Source organism: Trichomycterus rosablanca, chromosome 10 (genome assembly GCF_030014385.1).
Source record: "Trichomycterus rosablanca isolate fTriRos1 chromosome 10, fTriRos1.hap1, whole genome shotgun sequence".
Classification (NCBI taxonomy): Eukaryota; Metazoa; Chordata; class Actinopteri; order Siluriformes; family Trichomycteridae; genus Trichomycterus; species Trichomycterus rosablanca.
In genome coordinates, this window is record NC_085997.1 from 13357999 (window position 1) to 13376058 (window position 18060).

At 39.5% G+C, this 18060-nt stretch overlaps 1 protein-coding gene across 1 annotated transcript in view; it reads right to left on the reverse strand.

Annotated features, from left to right (window-relative positions):
• odad2 (outer dynein arm docking complex subunit 2) overlaps positions 1-18060 on the reverse strand; it is a 144950-nt gene that overhangs the window by 57345 nt on the left and 69545 nt on the right. Inside the window, exons 13-16 of the mRNA XM_063003614.1 lie at positions 16719-16952; positions 13714-13824; positions 13380-13534; positions 1699-1941 (exon numbers count right to left, since the gene is read on the reverse strand). Of these exons, the coding sequence (XP_062859684.1) occupies positions 1699-1941; positions 13380-13534; positions 13714-13824; positions 16719-16952 (743 nt within the window). The remainder of the gene's footprint in view (positions 1-1698; positions 1942-13379; positions 13535-13713; positions 13825-16718; positions 16953-18060) is intronic.

Genomic DNA, 18060 nt, shown 5'->3' on the forward strand with positions numbered 1-18060 from the left:
CGTGGTTAGTGAAAGGCTAGATGTATTTCATAGAACAGAACATGTTGACGGGGCAAAGCACTATAGTGTCCTTTCTTCACTTACCATGCCAGGCAGAAATAAACAGCAGCTAATAAGATCAAGAATTTACACTGTCACACAGAGAGTGGCAGACTTGATTCTAATCCAAAATTACTTTCTCCATTGTGAAACACTAAACTGTGTTCTTGGTTTATATTTCTAACAATGGTTGACAGTGCTTTGTATTGTTAACCTCAGCCTTATGCAAACCATCCCTGCTGGCTAACGAGAACTACAGACTAGCACATGTCCCATCTGAAATACAGTATTAAGGCACTCTTACATAAATATAATCTGCATTGAGGATCACATTATACTCAAAAATTGCTGCCTGTGCTGGGCTGTGAATAGACAATGGGGTCTCTGTTGTAGCAGCAACAAGGTGATACCCTCTTCGCCTTTCCTCCATCAGACAAGACCAGGATAGTGGTCAATGCAACTGTAACCCTGGACTAAGTAGTGGCAGGCTAGCATGATAGACTGCTGCACCACCTTACAGACCCACCAAAGCACACGAATGTCATTACCACTGGTTCACTTACATATACACCGATCAACTATAACATTAAAACCACCTCCTTGTTTCTACAAACATTGTCCATTTTATCGGCTTCGCTTACCATATAGAAGCACTTTGTAGTTCTACAATTACTGACTGCAGTCCATCTGTTTCTCTGCATGCTTTGTTAGCCCCCTTTCATGCTGTTCTTCAATGGTCAGGACTCTCCCAGGACCACCACAGAGCAGGTATTATTTGGCTGGTGGATCATTCTCAGCACTGCAGTGACACTGACATGGTGGTGGTGTGTTAGTGTGTGTTGTGCTGGTATGAGTGGATAAGACACAGCAATGCTGATGGAGTTTTTTAACACCTCACTGTCACTGCTGGACTGAGAATAGTCCACCAACCAAAAATATATCCAGCCAACAGCGCCCCGTGGGCAGCGTCCTGTGACCACTGATGAAGGTCTAGAAGATGACCAACTCAAACAGCAGCAATAGATGAGCGACCGTCTCTGATTTTACATCTGCAAGGTGGACCAACTAGGTTGGAGTGTCTAATAGAGTGGACAGTGAGTGGACACGGTATTTAAAAACTCCAGCAGCGCTGCTGTGCTGTGTCATACCAGTCAGTGTCAGTGTCACTGCAGTGCTGAGAATCATCCACCACCTAAATAATACCTGCTCTGGAGTGGTCCTGTGGGGTCCTGATCATTGAAGAACAGGGTGAAAGCAGGCTAAAAAGGTATGTAGAGAAACAGATGGACTACAGTCAGTAATTGTAGAACTACAAATTGCTTCTATATGGTAAGTGGAGCTGATCAAATGGACAGTGTGTGTAGAAACCAGGAGGTGGTTTTAATGTTATGGCTGATCAGTGTATGTCTTGCTGCCATATTACACTGTATAAACTGCATTTAAAAAATAAATACACTTTAGAAGCAGCACATTAGGTTTTAACCTTCCAGCTATGTAGAAAAATGTTCAAAAATGAAAACACTAGAATGGCTGACACTTCTCGAGCCTGTGGACAGTACCGCTCCTTCTTGCCAACTATTAGACAGCCATCAAAATACATTTGAACTCAAACAGACACTCAAGTATAGTCAATAACAGCAAAGAGGGTTAAACACTCACGCCATACTCTCTGCCTCTGTAGCGCAGGCTCCAACAGCTCTGGTAACATTGACTAACAGGGCCTGGTTGGTGCCAGTCAGAAGGCTGACCAGAGGTGGAATGCCACCACACCTTCTGATAGTGGTACGATTAGCAGGTCTTTGGGCACACTCCCCAAGAGCTCCCACTACATTAACCAACACCTCCTCAGGTTGATCCGACAGCAGTACCACCAGCTTTTCCAAAGTCTTGTACTCTTCAAATCTGAAAGAAACAAAAATAGAAAACGTCAAAAATTGTATTAACCCTCAAAGGGTAAACCCACAGTTAAATATTTACTGTTTTACTCTGGGGTTTACTTTAGGAAATTTGTGTCATCTACATACAGCCATGATTGGCTATGTCTGGGAAAGGAAGGCCCAGAAATGGTTTGGTGTCCTGTCTGGGGTGTTTTAATGCATTGCGCCCAGTGATTACAGGCAAACTGCACAAACCTGCAAAAAGTATGGCAAAATCACATCTTAGCATAGCATGTTTCTCTATATGTGATATGGCTCTGTGTGAAACAGGTAAAATGAAGCAGCCGGTGACTGCACATATGTTGAAGCTCTCCCTGGCCAGGGCAGGGGTGGTGCAGGTGGCAGAGGTAATACAATTGGAAAATTCAAAATGATTATACTAGGAGGAAAAAGAGAGGAATTCAATATCTAAGGCTTTGAGTATTCCTAGAACCACAAGGGGGGGGCACTCGCCAAGTCATTTTTATTATATTACAATTTTCTCGTTAAGTAAAACTAAAAAAACTAAAACTGTGCATTAAAAATACCAGAGGCAGGAATTGTAACTTCTGAGTGACTTTTAATTTATTCCGTTCAGCCAGCAGCATATGCAATTTGTTGAAGAGGCCCAACTTTTTCTTTTTTTTTGGAACTGGGGCCCATGAGCTCCTAGTTACACCACTGGTGTTGCATCTAGAAATGATTCTTGCAATAAAAATGTGCATAACTGTTCAAATTTTGCTTAATTGTTAGTTTGCGATTAATTGCGATTAATTTGGCTCTTTGATCGCAATTAATCTCGATTAAAAAATTTTTATCGCATGACAGCCCTAATTATTAGGTTTGTTTGTTTATTAGGATTTAGCATCATGTTTTACACTTTGGTTACATTCTTGACAGAAATGGTAGTTACTCATTACACAAGATTATCTCGAACACAGTCTTTGACAATTTAGAGTCTACAATTCACCTCACTTGCATGTCTTTGGACTGTGGGAGGAACCGGAGTAAATTCATGCAGACATGGGGAAAACATGCAAACTTCACACAGAAAGGACCCGGACCGCCCCACCTGGGGATCGAACCCAAAGCCTTCTTGCTGTGAGGCGACAGTGCTACCCACTTAGCCACTGTGCCGCTGTATTATTAGGTCCTACCAAATAAAGACACTTTGAATATGTTGCGCTAGAATTGCTCCAAGTTGCCTAAAGCATTAACAAGAGGTAAAAAATCGAAACTTAATTTAGGAATAATGAACCTTCAAACAATAACAGCCACTACAGTTTAGATTAGTACCATGTTTCACTGATTGAGCAGTAAAGTGTGCATTTTTTGTAAAGCCATATTTTGTAAAGCCTATCCCACTTCAGTATAAAATGGGATAAAGAGCCGGAGCTGTCCTAAATTACTACTGTCAAATGGGTACAAGCATTACAGCTGACCTTCTCTCTTACAGTTCTTGTCGTACCATCTTTCAAGACATGACGATTATAGTTCTATTTTTCAAGAAAACAAATCAATCACTGGTCTATTTTGACATAGGCATGTAAAAAACAAGGTAAATCAGACATAGAAAAGGAATAAAGGGAAACAGAGAAAGGAAATTAGGCAGTTTCAAATTAGCCTAATATGAACCACATTCTAAGCTTCTCTCCCTTGCTTCTACAAAAAAAAAAAAATCCTGACATTTAATTTTCGTCAGCTAATTTGAGCCAGTTTAAGAGAGCAAGAGAGGATAAATGCGTATCTGAAAAGATTATTATCAGGCAAAACCAAACACAGGTTGAGATTGGGTAAGCAGGGAAAATGTATTATCTGTAATTATTTCATGGCATGCATATCACAGATGTCCAGTTGAGCTAAGAGACCAGGGAGAGTGTAATTATACTTACAAAAACTGGCACTTGACCTTAAACCTGACTATTATATGGAAGAAAGTAGAATCCAAGCTCTGGCATGAACCCTATTTCATCACCAACATATTTCCTCACTTCATTGTTACTCTGGATAAGTATTTTATGTCTTTACCCATTACAGTTTTTAAGTCTTTTTTTAGTGTTTAAACATTTCCCGAATAAGTGATTGTAACCAGTAAATATCTATGTAGAATAATAAATAATTTAGTATTAGTTTTAACACTGTTTCGAGGACCCAGTCATCCTCTAAGTATTTAAAATATACAAGCACCTTGTGACACTGGTGGCAGATGTAATAATGTATCTGACATGTTAGATGAACCAGAAACTGCAGAATACTTTATCAGGAAAAAGAACAAAAGAACTGACTAAACCAGAGAGCTGCTATTATTTACCAGAAACAAAAGCTGGAAAATGCTAGCTAGAGAACTAGCACGTTATAGAGTAAATTTCAGGACTAAGCCCTGAGCCAGGGATAGGTGCTGCCCCCAGGTATAGCAGGTAATAGAATGTCTTTATTTGTCATATATACTGTACATATACAGGTGTACAGTACAACGGAATTCTTTCTTCGCTTATAGGCCTTGCTCAAGGGCCCAACAGTGGCTGCATGGCAGAGTTGGGATTCATACTCTCAACCTTTCAGCTGATAGCCCAAAGCTCTACTTACTAGGCTACCACTGTCTAATAAGCCAAATAAAATGTCAACTTATAAGTCGGGAAGTAACAAAAAACATCAGGTATCCACATTCATGACAGTACTCCATACATGTTTTAAAAATAAAAAGGTTATTTGCAATGCAACAAAAATGTGTCAATATAACTAAGATCAGACATTTAAATAGAATTAAAACTCAAAGGAGTATTAAAGGACTAAATAATAAAGAGTCCAATTGTTTACACTATTATTATTTTTTGCTCGTTATAACTTTTAGTTCAATTCAGTTTTGTGCATGTATGATTTGTTTAAATCCTATTTATTCAAATTATCATCCAGGCCACCCGCTGAGGATGGGTCTCTGCTGAGTCTGGTTCCTCTCATCTGATTTCCTCCAGTATTTTTAAGGGAGTTTTTCCTTGCCACTGTCGCCCTTGGCTTGCTCAACAGGGGTTTTTGGTCTGTTGGTCCTGGATTCTGTGAAGTTGCTTTGAGACAATGTTAATTGTAAAAAGCACTACACAAATAAATTTGACTTCACTTAAAAAAAATGTAAAATATTTTTGCTATGTGACATATTTCTGAATAAAACAGCATATTTGTAATTTAAAGCAGGACTTGTTTAATTTATAAAGAGCCTGGGTAAAACTGCACAGTCAGGGTTCAGGTAGGTGGATTGCAGAATTGTAACTTAAATACTTGTGTCACTTTCCAAACTTCATACTACCGTACTAAGTATCAGAACACCAGTTGTTTTAATACTACTTAGGCACATTGTTAGGGTCAAATAAACATTTTGGAATAAAGTTCTGATTTCTTGGATATAAAGATATGATGTAATAGCAGGGGTCACAGGACAGAATACAAATTTACATTTATGCATTTGGAGTCACAGGGCCAGACATTATCTGTAAGTAATTAAAAGTAATAAGATCAGAGCAGAAAGCATACACTGATCAGCCATAACATTAAAACCACCTACTTGTTTCTGCACTCACTGTCCATTTTATCAGCTCCACTTACCATATGGAAGCACTTTGTAGTTCTACAATTACTGACTGTAGTCCATCTATTTCTCTTCATATCTTTTTAGCCTGCTTTCACCCTGTTCTTCAATGGTCAGGTCCACCACAGAGCAGGTATTATTTAGGTGGTGGATCATTCTCAGCACTGCAGTGACACTGACATGGTGGTGGTGTGTTAGTGTGTGTTGTTTTGGTATGAGTGGATCAGACACAGCAGTGCTGCTGGAGTTTTTAAATACCGTGTCCACTCACTGTCCACTCTATTAGACACTCCTACCTAGTTGGTCCACCTTGTAGATGTAAAGTCAGAGACGATCGCTCATCTATTGCTGCTGTTTGAGTTGATCATCTACTAGACCTTCATCAGTGGTCACAGGATGCTGCCCACAGGGTGCTGTTGGCTGGATATTTTCGGTTGGTGGACTATTCTCAGTCCAGCAGTGACAGTGAGGTGTTTAAAAACTCCAGCAGAATTGCTGTCTTATCCACTCATACCAGCACAACACACACTAACACATTACCACCATGTCAGTGTCACTGCAGTGCTGAGAATGATCCACCACCTAAATAATACCTACTCTGTAGTGGTCCTGGGAGAGTCCTGACCATTGAGGAACAGAATGAAAGGGGGCTAACAAAGCATGCAGAGAAACAGATGGACTACAGTCAGTAATTGTAGAGCTACAAAGTGCTTCTATATGGTAAGTGGAGCTGATAAAATGGACAGTGAGTGTAGAAACAAGGAGGTGGTTTTAATGTTATGGCTGATCGGTGTATATCTGTGTTTAATGTATCTCTAACTGTAACATGCACCACTGTTACAAGATAGGCATTAGCATGCACATTTTAGGGATGGTCCTATTGTCATTTTAATCATTAAATAATATTTTTATTTTTATGTATTAAGAGAGCTTCTATTCATGGGTGTATTTTTAACATGGTAAAATATTCTATTCAGCTTTATTATAACATGTAATACTGTGACGTATCATCTCAAATTCTGATTCATTATTAATCAGATGAAAGGCTATTTGTGACTAAATGACTAAATGATTGCCTTGCCCATTTTGCTCTTCTCATAAGCTAAAACCTCCCCAACACACTTCTGCTTCCCAAACCTGTACAGCTCATTTCCATCTACCCTGTACCACTGGCCCAGACCCTGCTCTTAACCTCACATTACGCAGACAAAGACATGCTGTCTGATTTTGGCAATGTGAACTGTCTGTCTGACTTGCTTATGAGAGAGAAGGAAAATGTAACTATAAATTATAGCTGCTGTAAAATATACTCCAAAACGATTCTTGTCACGAACTGCCTCTTAGGCTTTGACTGATGTTGAAGTAGGCACAACATGCATTCCCAAACACAGGTGGCTAAGCGAAAGTCAGAACTTTGCCACACACATACTATAATTTATCAGAGCTGGTTACGTCAATGTATTCCATATACCGTGTCCGACCTCGAAAGTTTTATGTGTTGTACAAATAACCCAAATACAGTTGAAAACACAGATCCTGGATTGCACATTAAAATAAGGGTTAAATGTTGGCCTGCTAGCTTTCAGCCAAAACATACATTCATTTACACCAAATATGCACAATGTTTAAGAAAATATCTCACCATTCAGTGCAGACTGGACGAATTGTCTAACAGGAAACTTTCTAACCTCTAACATAACTCATTATTCTTGCTACATACCACTTCATTATATCCTGGACATAATCAGCCGAATAAAATGGGAAGTATTTTTGAATGCTTATAAATACAGCTCTATCAGCTGCAATTAGCATCTTATTACAAGTAGCATTATTATAATTGCTTTTATTTTTACAGCTGGCTTTGCACAGAATAACAGTATTAAAGTGATAGTTGGCTGTGGTAGCTTTAAATTCTCTCACCTCGCCAGGCCAATGTATTCAGCCTTCCTTTTTCTTATTTCTTTTTCATGCTAGTAAGGAAGATAAAGCCTAAGGTGTTAGCCAGAGGTCTGGAATGTGCAAGTGAGGTTATAAATAACACAACATTTATTTTGTCAGCTAATGACTTGCCGGAAAATACTTTACACTCAAATGCTGCCCATGACCTTTTAGACTGAGGTTATTAAAACTTTCAGAAATATTCAGTAATATTCAGTCTAGTAAGGTAGCAGGGTAGTAGCAAAAAATTATACCTGTATGTGGGCTAGTGTATGTGGGCTAGTGTTAAAAACCATGTAAATGTAGGGGTGTAATGGCTGTACACACATGCTAAAAAACAAAACAAACAAAAAAACAAAACAGATATGTCATGAAAAAGGGAAGCATCACCAGACTACACTGATCAGCCATAACATTAAAACCGCCTCCTTGTTTCTACACTCACTGTCCATTTAATCAGCTCCACTTACCATATAGAAGCACTTTGTAGTTCTACAATTACTAACTGTAAACCATCTATTTCTTTACATACTTTTTTAACCTCCTTTTACTCAATGGTCAGGACCTCCACAGGACCACCACAGAGCAGGTATTATTTAGGTGGTGGATCATTCTCAGCACTGCAGTTACAATGACATGGTGGTGGTGTGTTAGTGTGTGTTGTGCTGGTATGAGTGGATCAGACACAGCAGTGCTGCTGAAGTTTTTAAATACCTATTTAATAACCTGTTAGACACTCCTACCTAGTTGGTCCACCTTGTAGATGTAAAGTCAGAGACGATCGCTCTTCTAGTGCTGCTGTTTGAGTTGGTCATCTTCTAGACGTGGTATTTAAAAACTCCATCAGCATTGCTGTGTCTTATCCAGTCATACCAGCACAACACACACTAACACACCACCACCATGTCAGTGTCACTGCAGTGCTGAGAATGACCCACCACCCAAATAATACCTACTCTGTAGTGGTCCTGGGAGAGTCCTGACCATTGAAGAACAGCATGAACAAAGCATGCAGAGAAACAGATGGACTACAGTGAGTAATTGTAGAACTTCAAAGTGCTTCTATATGGTAAGTGAAGCCAATAAAATGGACAGTGAGTGTAGAAACAAGGAGGTGGTTTTAATGTTATAGCTGATCAGTGTAAGTCTAAGAACATAACACTAAACCTTAAAAACAGCATTGTCCTAAAATAGGAATATCCCATTCCCATTTTTACACTTTATTTCACATAATTGTTTTCATATTAGGGCTCTAAGTATTTGATATCAGTACTGCTCTTAAACTCATACATATTTGTGTCCTACATACAACACTAATGTCATGCCTGTATCATATTCCAAAAAGGTTTGTGAAACCATCAAATGCTCAAAAAGTTTGTGGATGTTTTATAACTTTTCAGAGGTAAACAGTCAAATAGTTTTGGTCAGTTACAAGCAAGTATAGGTCAAGATTTTCCACTTTCAAGGGCTTTCTTATTAAGAAATTGCATAAATGCAAAAATAATGTTACCATTTACAGTCCCTAACATTAATAAAAGTTCCAGAAAATCTAAAAGTTCTCTGTATATAAAAGAAAAGGTTGAAAACCACTATTGCATTCACATGATTTTGATCTCAGCATTAAATATAGCATTGTATTAAAAATGGACATGCTTTAAAAAAAAAAAAAAAACATATATAACAACATGGGCTTGGTTATACTTTGAAAAAATCTTTATTAGTAAGCAGAGTTATTTGCTGCATATTCAATTAAATGTTAAGTCTTCATTGCACAAACTAAAAGCAACAGATCAACAATGCCACCGAATTCACTGGGCTTAAGCTCATCTGAGTGGAAAACTGTGCTGTAGTCCTGTACATTTTTGCCATATTCTAGATGAATTTTAATTTAAGATGTTACTATTTTTTGTAACACAACCACACCAAGCCATCTGGTTCAGACATCTCCTATTGAAATGTGCCACATTATGGATTGCCAAATGTTCCCAAAAGTCCCCAGACTGTTGATTAGGTTAGGTGATACATCAAGCAAACATGGAAACAAAAATCCACTTTCAGAGCTAAAAGTTCGTAGCTGGTATCCTAAATGCCCAAACAGTTACAGAACCTTGTTAAAATTAAACCATGCATAAAATGTCACAAACATGCTGTAACGGTCCCTTCAAGGGGTATGAGCATGCACATTATTGTGAGAGAGTATTCAGACAGCGATAGGTAAGCACGCATGGTGATTAGCTCGGGTTGTAGCCTGACCGTTCTATTCTACTGATGCTATCCTGGATTGTGATGAATGGACGTGTGTGTGCTCCTATGCCTAATAAATACTCCTATTACCTGCACTGGTCATCTCCTGTGTGTGTCCTTCGGAGGACGGGGCAAGTAGCTAAGCACCATTAGTCTCTCTCCAAGGGGGCTTCCCCACGCTAACCAGTCGTTACAATTCCCCTGCACCAACATTTTTTTATATATGTTAAAAAGGATTTATACATCACTGATGCCTGTTTTTGTTCAAATTGGCCCAAAATTTCCAGAATTTCTAACTTAAGAATTAATTTTGTACAGTTACAGTTGTACAGTAACTTCATGATAGGGTTGCTCCTGAGGTATGAAGTGGAAAGTAAAAGAAATGTGGTACTGCTACTGAACCATTGCAGGCACAAACGTTATTCTACATTTTTCCTTATCTGTCTGGTACAAAGCCCGACAGTAGAAACTTCCCCCTGTTTCAAACCTATCAAAATACCATAAACATCTTAAAACACTTATCATAAAGTAAAAATGTGGGGCTGCTTTATCAGATCTTTGGTATCAGCAGTGTTGCCAACTCCTCAGTAAAAAAAGTAGCTATTGGCTGTCCTAAAAGTCGCTAGAAGTCGCTAAATGACGTCATCGCCTAATTTGCATAAGCAATCAGTGCGGATTGTGATGTCATCTGTGGGCGTGTCACAGTGTAGAGGCTGTGAAACCGCTTTTGCGCTGTTCTTTCATATTTTAAAAGTTCATCTGAGTAAATTTTGATATTTAAAAGCAATAAACTGTGTGATATGAGGTGGTAAAAGTGCTCTAGACAGTACGAACAACGCTTAACATGAAAAATAAAGCTTAACGTGACTTATTGTACTAAAACAATGACTGATGAATTTGGGCAGTACAGAGCACTTATAACTAGTACAGAGCACTTATAACCAGTACAGAGCACTTATAACCAGTAATAACAGAGAGAAATTTAGTGTCCCTGTGTGGTACTTTTAGTACTCCAAGTTACACTTTTTTTACGTAAAGCTTTTTCGATTCTCCCGAGAAGCCGATTTTCAAAACCCCGAGCTGCAGAACCACACACGTGAAGTAAATACAGCCAAACACAGATACATGTGGAGCTTTTGGACTGGATTTAATGGATATTTCACACAAATGGATGTTCGTGTTGTGGAACTTGATTGATGTTTTATCGCTCAAGCCGAGCGCTGAGCAAATCGGCTATTTGAGCCGAGGGTCGTGGTGAGAGCGAAGCGCAAAACGATTCTCACGTGATGCACTAAAGAAAACAACAACTGCGACAAACACGTCTACGTCTTCCTATCACCAATAGTTATTTGATGCTTTCGATCTGTAACAACAGCACAAATGCTCACACATAATCTACATGCTCCGCATTACTCCACATCACTACTCTTTACTTTCTTTAAGTAACGCCCACCGTGGAAACTGGTGGAAACGCAGGTTGTAAGACTGACCGCCTGTGAGTGCTTTGGGACGGGGGAGGGGCTCACGGCAGCACCCGCTGCTCGTTGAGGACAGTAACTGCAGAATGATATGTGCTTTCATGTCTGAGTCCCCAAAATTCTCCAAAAGTCTCTGATAACACCAGAAAAAGTCTCTAGATTTGTTGCTAGTCACTTTTTTGAAAAAAAAAAAGTTGCTAAAGGGGTCTGAAAACTTGCTAAATATAGCGACAAAGTCGCTAAGTTGGCAACACGGCATCAGACATCTCTAAATAAAGCTGTATTATTTATAGAAAGGTAATGGTAAAATAAAAGAATGCATGTTTGAATCCTGTACACAACATGTTCCTACAACATGACAGAATAAATAGGGCTAAATCATTTTATACGAGACTACCTTTGCAACGGAACATGTCTGCCAGCTCATGATTCCAAGAGTTTTTATTCATGGGGGGAAAATTACAAGCTTAAAAAAATCACATGCCAGAAAAAGTACAGCAGGAAAGCCTCCAGGATGGTCATCATCATTAATAAGCTAAATTATGCTGGAGCAAAGGCCAATGTGCTCTACATGACAAACGATTTAAAAGTTAATTAGCTCACACATGGACTGTTACAGCACAAATGCCTGGAAAGCTTTTACAACTGGTCCTATAGTGCATTCCTATTCTAATAGGAGAGTCGCTTTGACTTGTGCATCAGAGCTGTTCATCAAATCAACGTTTTAGTTCATCTAAGCTAAAGCTTTTGTTAACAATGTGGGCAAAACGGTAAACACTTTCCTCTGGCAAATATTCACCGTAAAAGATCAGAGCCTGCAGACAAAGTGTAGAAAAATGTTTGCAATTGCTTCAAATAATCACATTTGGATGTTCTTGGTATTGAGGGATGAGGCACGGCAGAACTGAGCAGTGGAAAATGTGAGTGATGTGAACAAATGAGACGACTCGTAAAAAGATGACACATGTGATTGCACATCCTCTAAGTGTAGCCTTTCAGTACGCTCTCACGCCAAAAGTGAAGTCCTGTACAGCCAATCTGCTGCCAATTACAACTTTCCAAAGCACCTGAATCCACCTTCTGCAACTCCACATCCTTAGCAGAATAAGATTACCCAATGAATTCACTATTCTTAAGTATCTGTTAATGATTACTAAAGCATTTACTGCTTTCCTTAAATGTATTCAGTTAAGATGCTGTTTGACATTTTGCACTTGAAATAGGTGTAGATGCTGTGGGTGGCTAACTTTGAATAGATAATCCATCTCACCCATTCTTTAAACTTGTAATTTATTATATATACACCTCCTTGTAGAATATAGAAGCACTTTGTAGTTCTACAATTACTGAGTGTAGTCCATCTGTTTCTCTGCATGCTTTGTTAGCCCCCTTTCATACTGTTCTTCAATGGTCAGGACTCTCCCAGGACCACTACAGAGCAGGTATTATTTGGGTGGTGAATAATTCTCAGCACTGCAGTGACACTGACATGATGGTGGTGTGTTAGTGTGTGTTGTGCTGGTATGAGTAGATCAGACACAGCAGCGCTGCTGGAGTTTTTCATACACATCACTTTCCCTGCTGGACTGTGAATAGTCCACCAACCAAAAACAACCAGCCAACAGCGCCCCGTAGGCAGCGTCCTGTGACCACTGATGAAGGTCTAGAAGACGACCAACTCAAACAGTAGCAATAGATGAGCGATCATCTCTGACTTTACATCTACAAGGTGGACCAACTAGGTAGGAGTGTCTAATAGAGTGGACAGTGAGTGGACATGGTATTTAAAAACTCCAGCAGCACTAAGTGAAGCCGATGAAATGGACAGTGATTGCAGAAACAAGGAATTGGTTTTAATGTTATGGCTGATCGTTGTATATATATATATTTATATATATACTGTATATATATATATATTATACTTTATATACTTTAAAACAAGCATTTAACTCAAAGCACGACAAAGTCGAGACATTTAATATTTTAACTTGGCAACATTATTGCATTTTAAATTTTAAATTTGAATACATTCTAAACTCTAATTTGATTACGCTATAAAGAAAATGTAAAGGAATATATTCAAATTCAAATACTCATTAAATGTATTTATAAACATGTTATTACATGTTTATTACACTGCTATGTGTATTGCACATCGTCTGTAATGTTAATCAGTTTGCTTACTTGGCTACATTCTCCATGCTGATCGAGCATTTCCAGATGGCACCGGTAGTGGCCGCTAGCAGTGGCTTGTTGTCAGCTTGGTCCAGCAGAGCAACCAGTGATTTCAGGCCATCATATTGGCGCACCAGGTCACGTGTCTGCTTGTCCTCCGCACACTAAACAAACACAGAATCCACCACATGCAAATCACTTCAGAACTGATGTAATAGCTAAGTGTTTGCCATTTCTCTTATATCCGTTCCACTTTAACAAAACTGAGAAACAGACTACAGCTGTAAAAGCACTTTGGCTGGCACTGAAAGGCACCCATCAGGCTGGACCTCTGCAGTATTACCTTAAAGATGGCACTTGCACAGTGCATTTGAAGCTCCTGGTTGTCACAGCTAAGGTTCTTCACCAAATCCTCAATCATGCCCTCTGTTTGTATGGCAATTCTGTAGCTCTTCTAACAAAGCATATAATAAACAGACTTTACTCTAAAGCAATAAAAATACTTCAGCATCTCAAATAATTAACACTGACTAACAAGGACTTTAACAGTGTTTTTAAAAGAAATGAACCAGTTTTAAACTGGGACTTGTTGTAGCAACAGAATCCACCACTGCATTGCCTGTAAACTACATTTTTAATAAATGAAACATGAAATGTTTGCCTATCCAAAAAGCAATCCCTTAATAGTCCAATTATTTCAATGACACTATAAATAGGTACTTTAGGATGACATTTAAGGTTGGATCATATATATACAGTATATATATACAGTGTATCACAAAAGTGAGTACACCCCTCACATTTCTGCAGATATTTAAGTATATCTTTTCATGGGACAACACTGACAAAATGACACTTTGACACAATGAAAAGTAGTCTGTGTGCAGCTTATATAACAGTGTAAATTTATTCTTCCCTCAAAATAACTCAATATACAGCCATTAATGTCTAAACCACCGGCAACAAAAGTGAGTACACCCCTAAGAGACTACACCCCTAAATGTCCAAATTGAGCACTGCTTGTCATTTTCCCTCCAAAATGTCATGTGATTTGTTAGTGTTACTAGGTCTCAGGTGTGCATAGGGAGCAGGTGTGTTCAATTTAGTAGTACAGCTCTCACACTCTCTCATACTGGTCACTGAAAGTTCCAACATGGCACCTCATGGCAAAGAACTCTCTGAGGATCTTAAAAGACGAATTGTTGCGCTACATGAAGATGGCCAAGGCTACAAGAAGATTGCCAACACCCTGAAACTGAGCTGCAGCACAGTGGCCAAGATCATCCAGCGTTTTAAAAGAGCAGGGTCCACTCAGAAAAGACCTCGCGTTGGTCGTCCAACGAAGCTGAGTGCACGTGCTCAGCGTCACATCCAACTGCTGTCTTTGAAAGCTAGGCGCAGGAGTGCTGTCAGCATTGCTGCAGAGATTGAAAAGGTGGGGGGTCAGCCTGTCAGTGCTCAGACCATACGCCGCACACTACATCAAATTGGTCTGCATGGCTGTCACCCCAGAAGGAAGCCTCTTCTGAAGTCTCTACACAAGAAAGCCCGCAAACAGTTTGCTGAAGACATGTCAACAAAGGACATGGATTACTGGAACCATGTCCTATGGTCTGATGAGACCAGGATTAATTTGTTTGGTTCAGATGGTCTCAAGCATGTGTTGCGGCAATCAGGTGAGGAGTACAAAGATAAGTGTGTCATGCCTACAGTCAAGCATGGTGGTGGGAATGCCATGGTCTGGGGCTGCATGAGTGCAGCAGGTGTTGGGGAGTTACATTTCATTGAGGGACACATGAACTCCAATATGTACTGTGAAATACTGAAGCAGAGCATGATCCCCTCCCTCCGGAAACTGGGTCGCAGGGCAGTGTTCCAGCATGATAATGACCCCAAACACACCTCTAAGACGACCACTGCTTTATTGAAGAGGCTGAGGGTAAAGGTGATGGACTGGCCAAGCATGTCTCCAGACCTAAACCCAATAGAACATCTTTGGGGCATCCTCAAGCGGAAGGTGGAGGAGCGCAAAGTCTCGAATATCCGCCAGCTCCGTGATGTCGTCATGGAGGAGTGGAAAAGCATTCCAGTGGCAACCTGTGAAGCTCTGGTAAACTCCATGCCCAGGAGAGTTAAGGCAGTTCTGGGAAATAATGTTGGCCACACAAAATATTGACACTTCAGGAACTTTCACTAAGGGGTGTACTCACTTTTGTTGCCAGTGGTTTAGACATTAATGGCTGTATATTGAGTTATTTTGAGGGAAGAATAAATTTACACTGTTATATAAGCTGCACACAGACTACTTTTCATTGTGTCAAAGTGTCATTTTGTCAGTGTTGTCCCATGAAAAGATATACTTAAATATCTGCAGAAATGTGAGGGGTGTACTCACTTTTGTGATACACTGTATATATATACTGTATATATATATATATATATATATATATATATATATATATATATACATACACACTCACTGTCCATTTTATCAGCTCCACTTACCATATAGAAGCACTTTGAAGTTCTACAATTACTGACTGTAGTCCATCTGTTTCTCTACATACCTTTTTAGCCTGCTTTCACCCTGTTCTTTAATGGTCAGGACCACTACAGAGTAGGTATTATTTAGGTGGTGGATCATTCTCAGCAATGCAGTGACACTGACATGGTGGTGGTGTGTTAGTGTGTGTTGTGCTGGTATGAGTGGATCAGACACAGCAGTGCTGCTGGAGTTTTTAAATACTGTGTCCACTCACTGTCCACTCTATTAGACACTCCTACCTGGTTGGTCCACCTTGTAGATGTAAAGTCAGAGACGACCGCTCATCTATTGCTGCTGTTTGAGTTGGTCATCTTCTAGACCTTAATCAGTGGTCACAGGACGCTGCCCATTTTGGTTGGTGGACTATTCTCTGTCCAGCAGTGACAGTGAGATGTTTAAAAACTCCATCAGCATTGCTGTGTCTTATCCACTCATACCAGCACAACACACACTAACACACCACCACCATGTCAGTGTCACTGCATTGCTGAGAATGACCCAACACCTAAATAATACCTACTCTGTAGTGGTCCTGGGAGAGTCCTGACCATTGAAGAACAGCATGAAAGGGGGCTAACAAAGCATGCAGAGAAACAGATGGACTACAGTCAGTAATTGTAGAACTATATGGTAAGTGGAGCTGTTAAAATAGACAGTGAGTGTAGAAACAAGGAGGTGGTTTTTTTATGGCTGATCAGTGTATAAATTTATATTCTATACAAAATGTTTCACTGAAGATTCACAAACAGTTAAAATCATAATTTCAGAGATCTATTTCAGTAGAGATTAAGTAAAAATGAAACCTCAGAGGCGCACTCCTGCAGTGTGCCCACCACAGGGATTAGCGTGTTCTTTTGGGGAGATTTAAGCAGTCGGGCAAGCAGAGGGATGCCCCCAGCTTTACGAATGGCCTCTTTGTTCCTAGTGCTTTTACTGCAGCTCCACAATGCCAAAGCTCCACAGCGGGCTACCTCCACATCTTTCTCCTGTTTAGTACTCAGCTTTGTTGAGTTAGGCACACCGTTCAGCAGCTTCACCTAATACAGAAAGTTATATCCTTAAACAGTTCAACAGAGAAAGATTGTTTGCAACACCTTTTTATGTATAATAAAAAACAGTAATGTCTGAATTGTACAATACTTTTCAATATTAGAAATTATTGTCTACTTTTTAAGCTGCTTTAATTTATTGTTAAGTATTTGTCTCACTTCCTCTGCTGTCTGTGTTGACATTTATCTTTTTATTTGTGCTGATATTTCCACTCTATAGAAGTGTGTGTAGGGTTTATGCAATTGTGGCTTTTGTCACAACTTTTGTCAGTAATACTGTAATGTTCTAATTACCTGAAACATATTTAACCATCAAAACTACAATCAGAGAAACCAATGTGCATTTCATAATTTAGCCAGTTTATAAATGAGTTATCAGCAATGCAGACTTTCAGATTTTGTTCCCTTTTTCTCCCGACTTTAAGCGTATCCAACTACCCAGCTGCATTATGCTTCCTCTCTACTGATGCCGATCCCCGCCCTGATGAGAAGAGCAAGACTGACATGCCCCCTCCGACATGTGTGCAGTAGCTGAACGAGTTCGAAATGTCAGCTCTGGTGTGCCAGCGTGTTTTACCGTAATATGCCATAATATGAATTTCTAATTGGCCGACAGGTGTGCATCATCATTTTAACTGGCACACGTCTTGGTAAAGGCATGTTAAAGTGGATCATTCCAAAAGGTAGAAAATGCTTGTAATAAGGCATGTAGGTAAATGAACAAAGTAGCTTGAGAGCAACAAGTGCAGATGCTGTGGGTGGTTCACTCTGAATACATAGTCTGGGTCCTTGAGTCCTCCTTTTTGATGCTGGAGTCAATGACCAATTTCACCAAATGACAGATTCAGGATGACAGTGTTACTATTTAAAGGGTATGTGGAAGGTCACTACATGCTGTTTGTTCTCCTCTAAAATGATTTGTTATCCACTTGTATACCATGATTTGTAAACATTGCAAAACTGATGTAAGAAGTAATGATCACATTAGATTTATTTTGTATAGAAAGCATGAAATATAATGCATTAATTCAGGCAGAAGTACACTTGGGAACTATCAAATGATTGGAAAAAAAATCAGAACTTAAAAAATCACCCT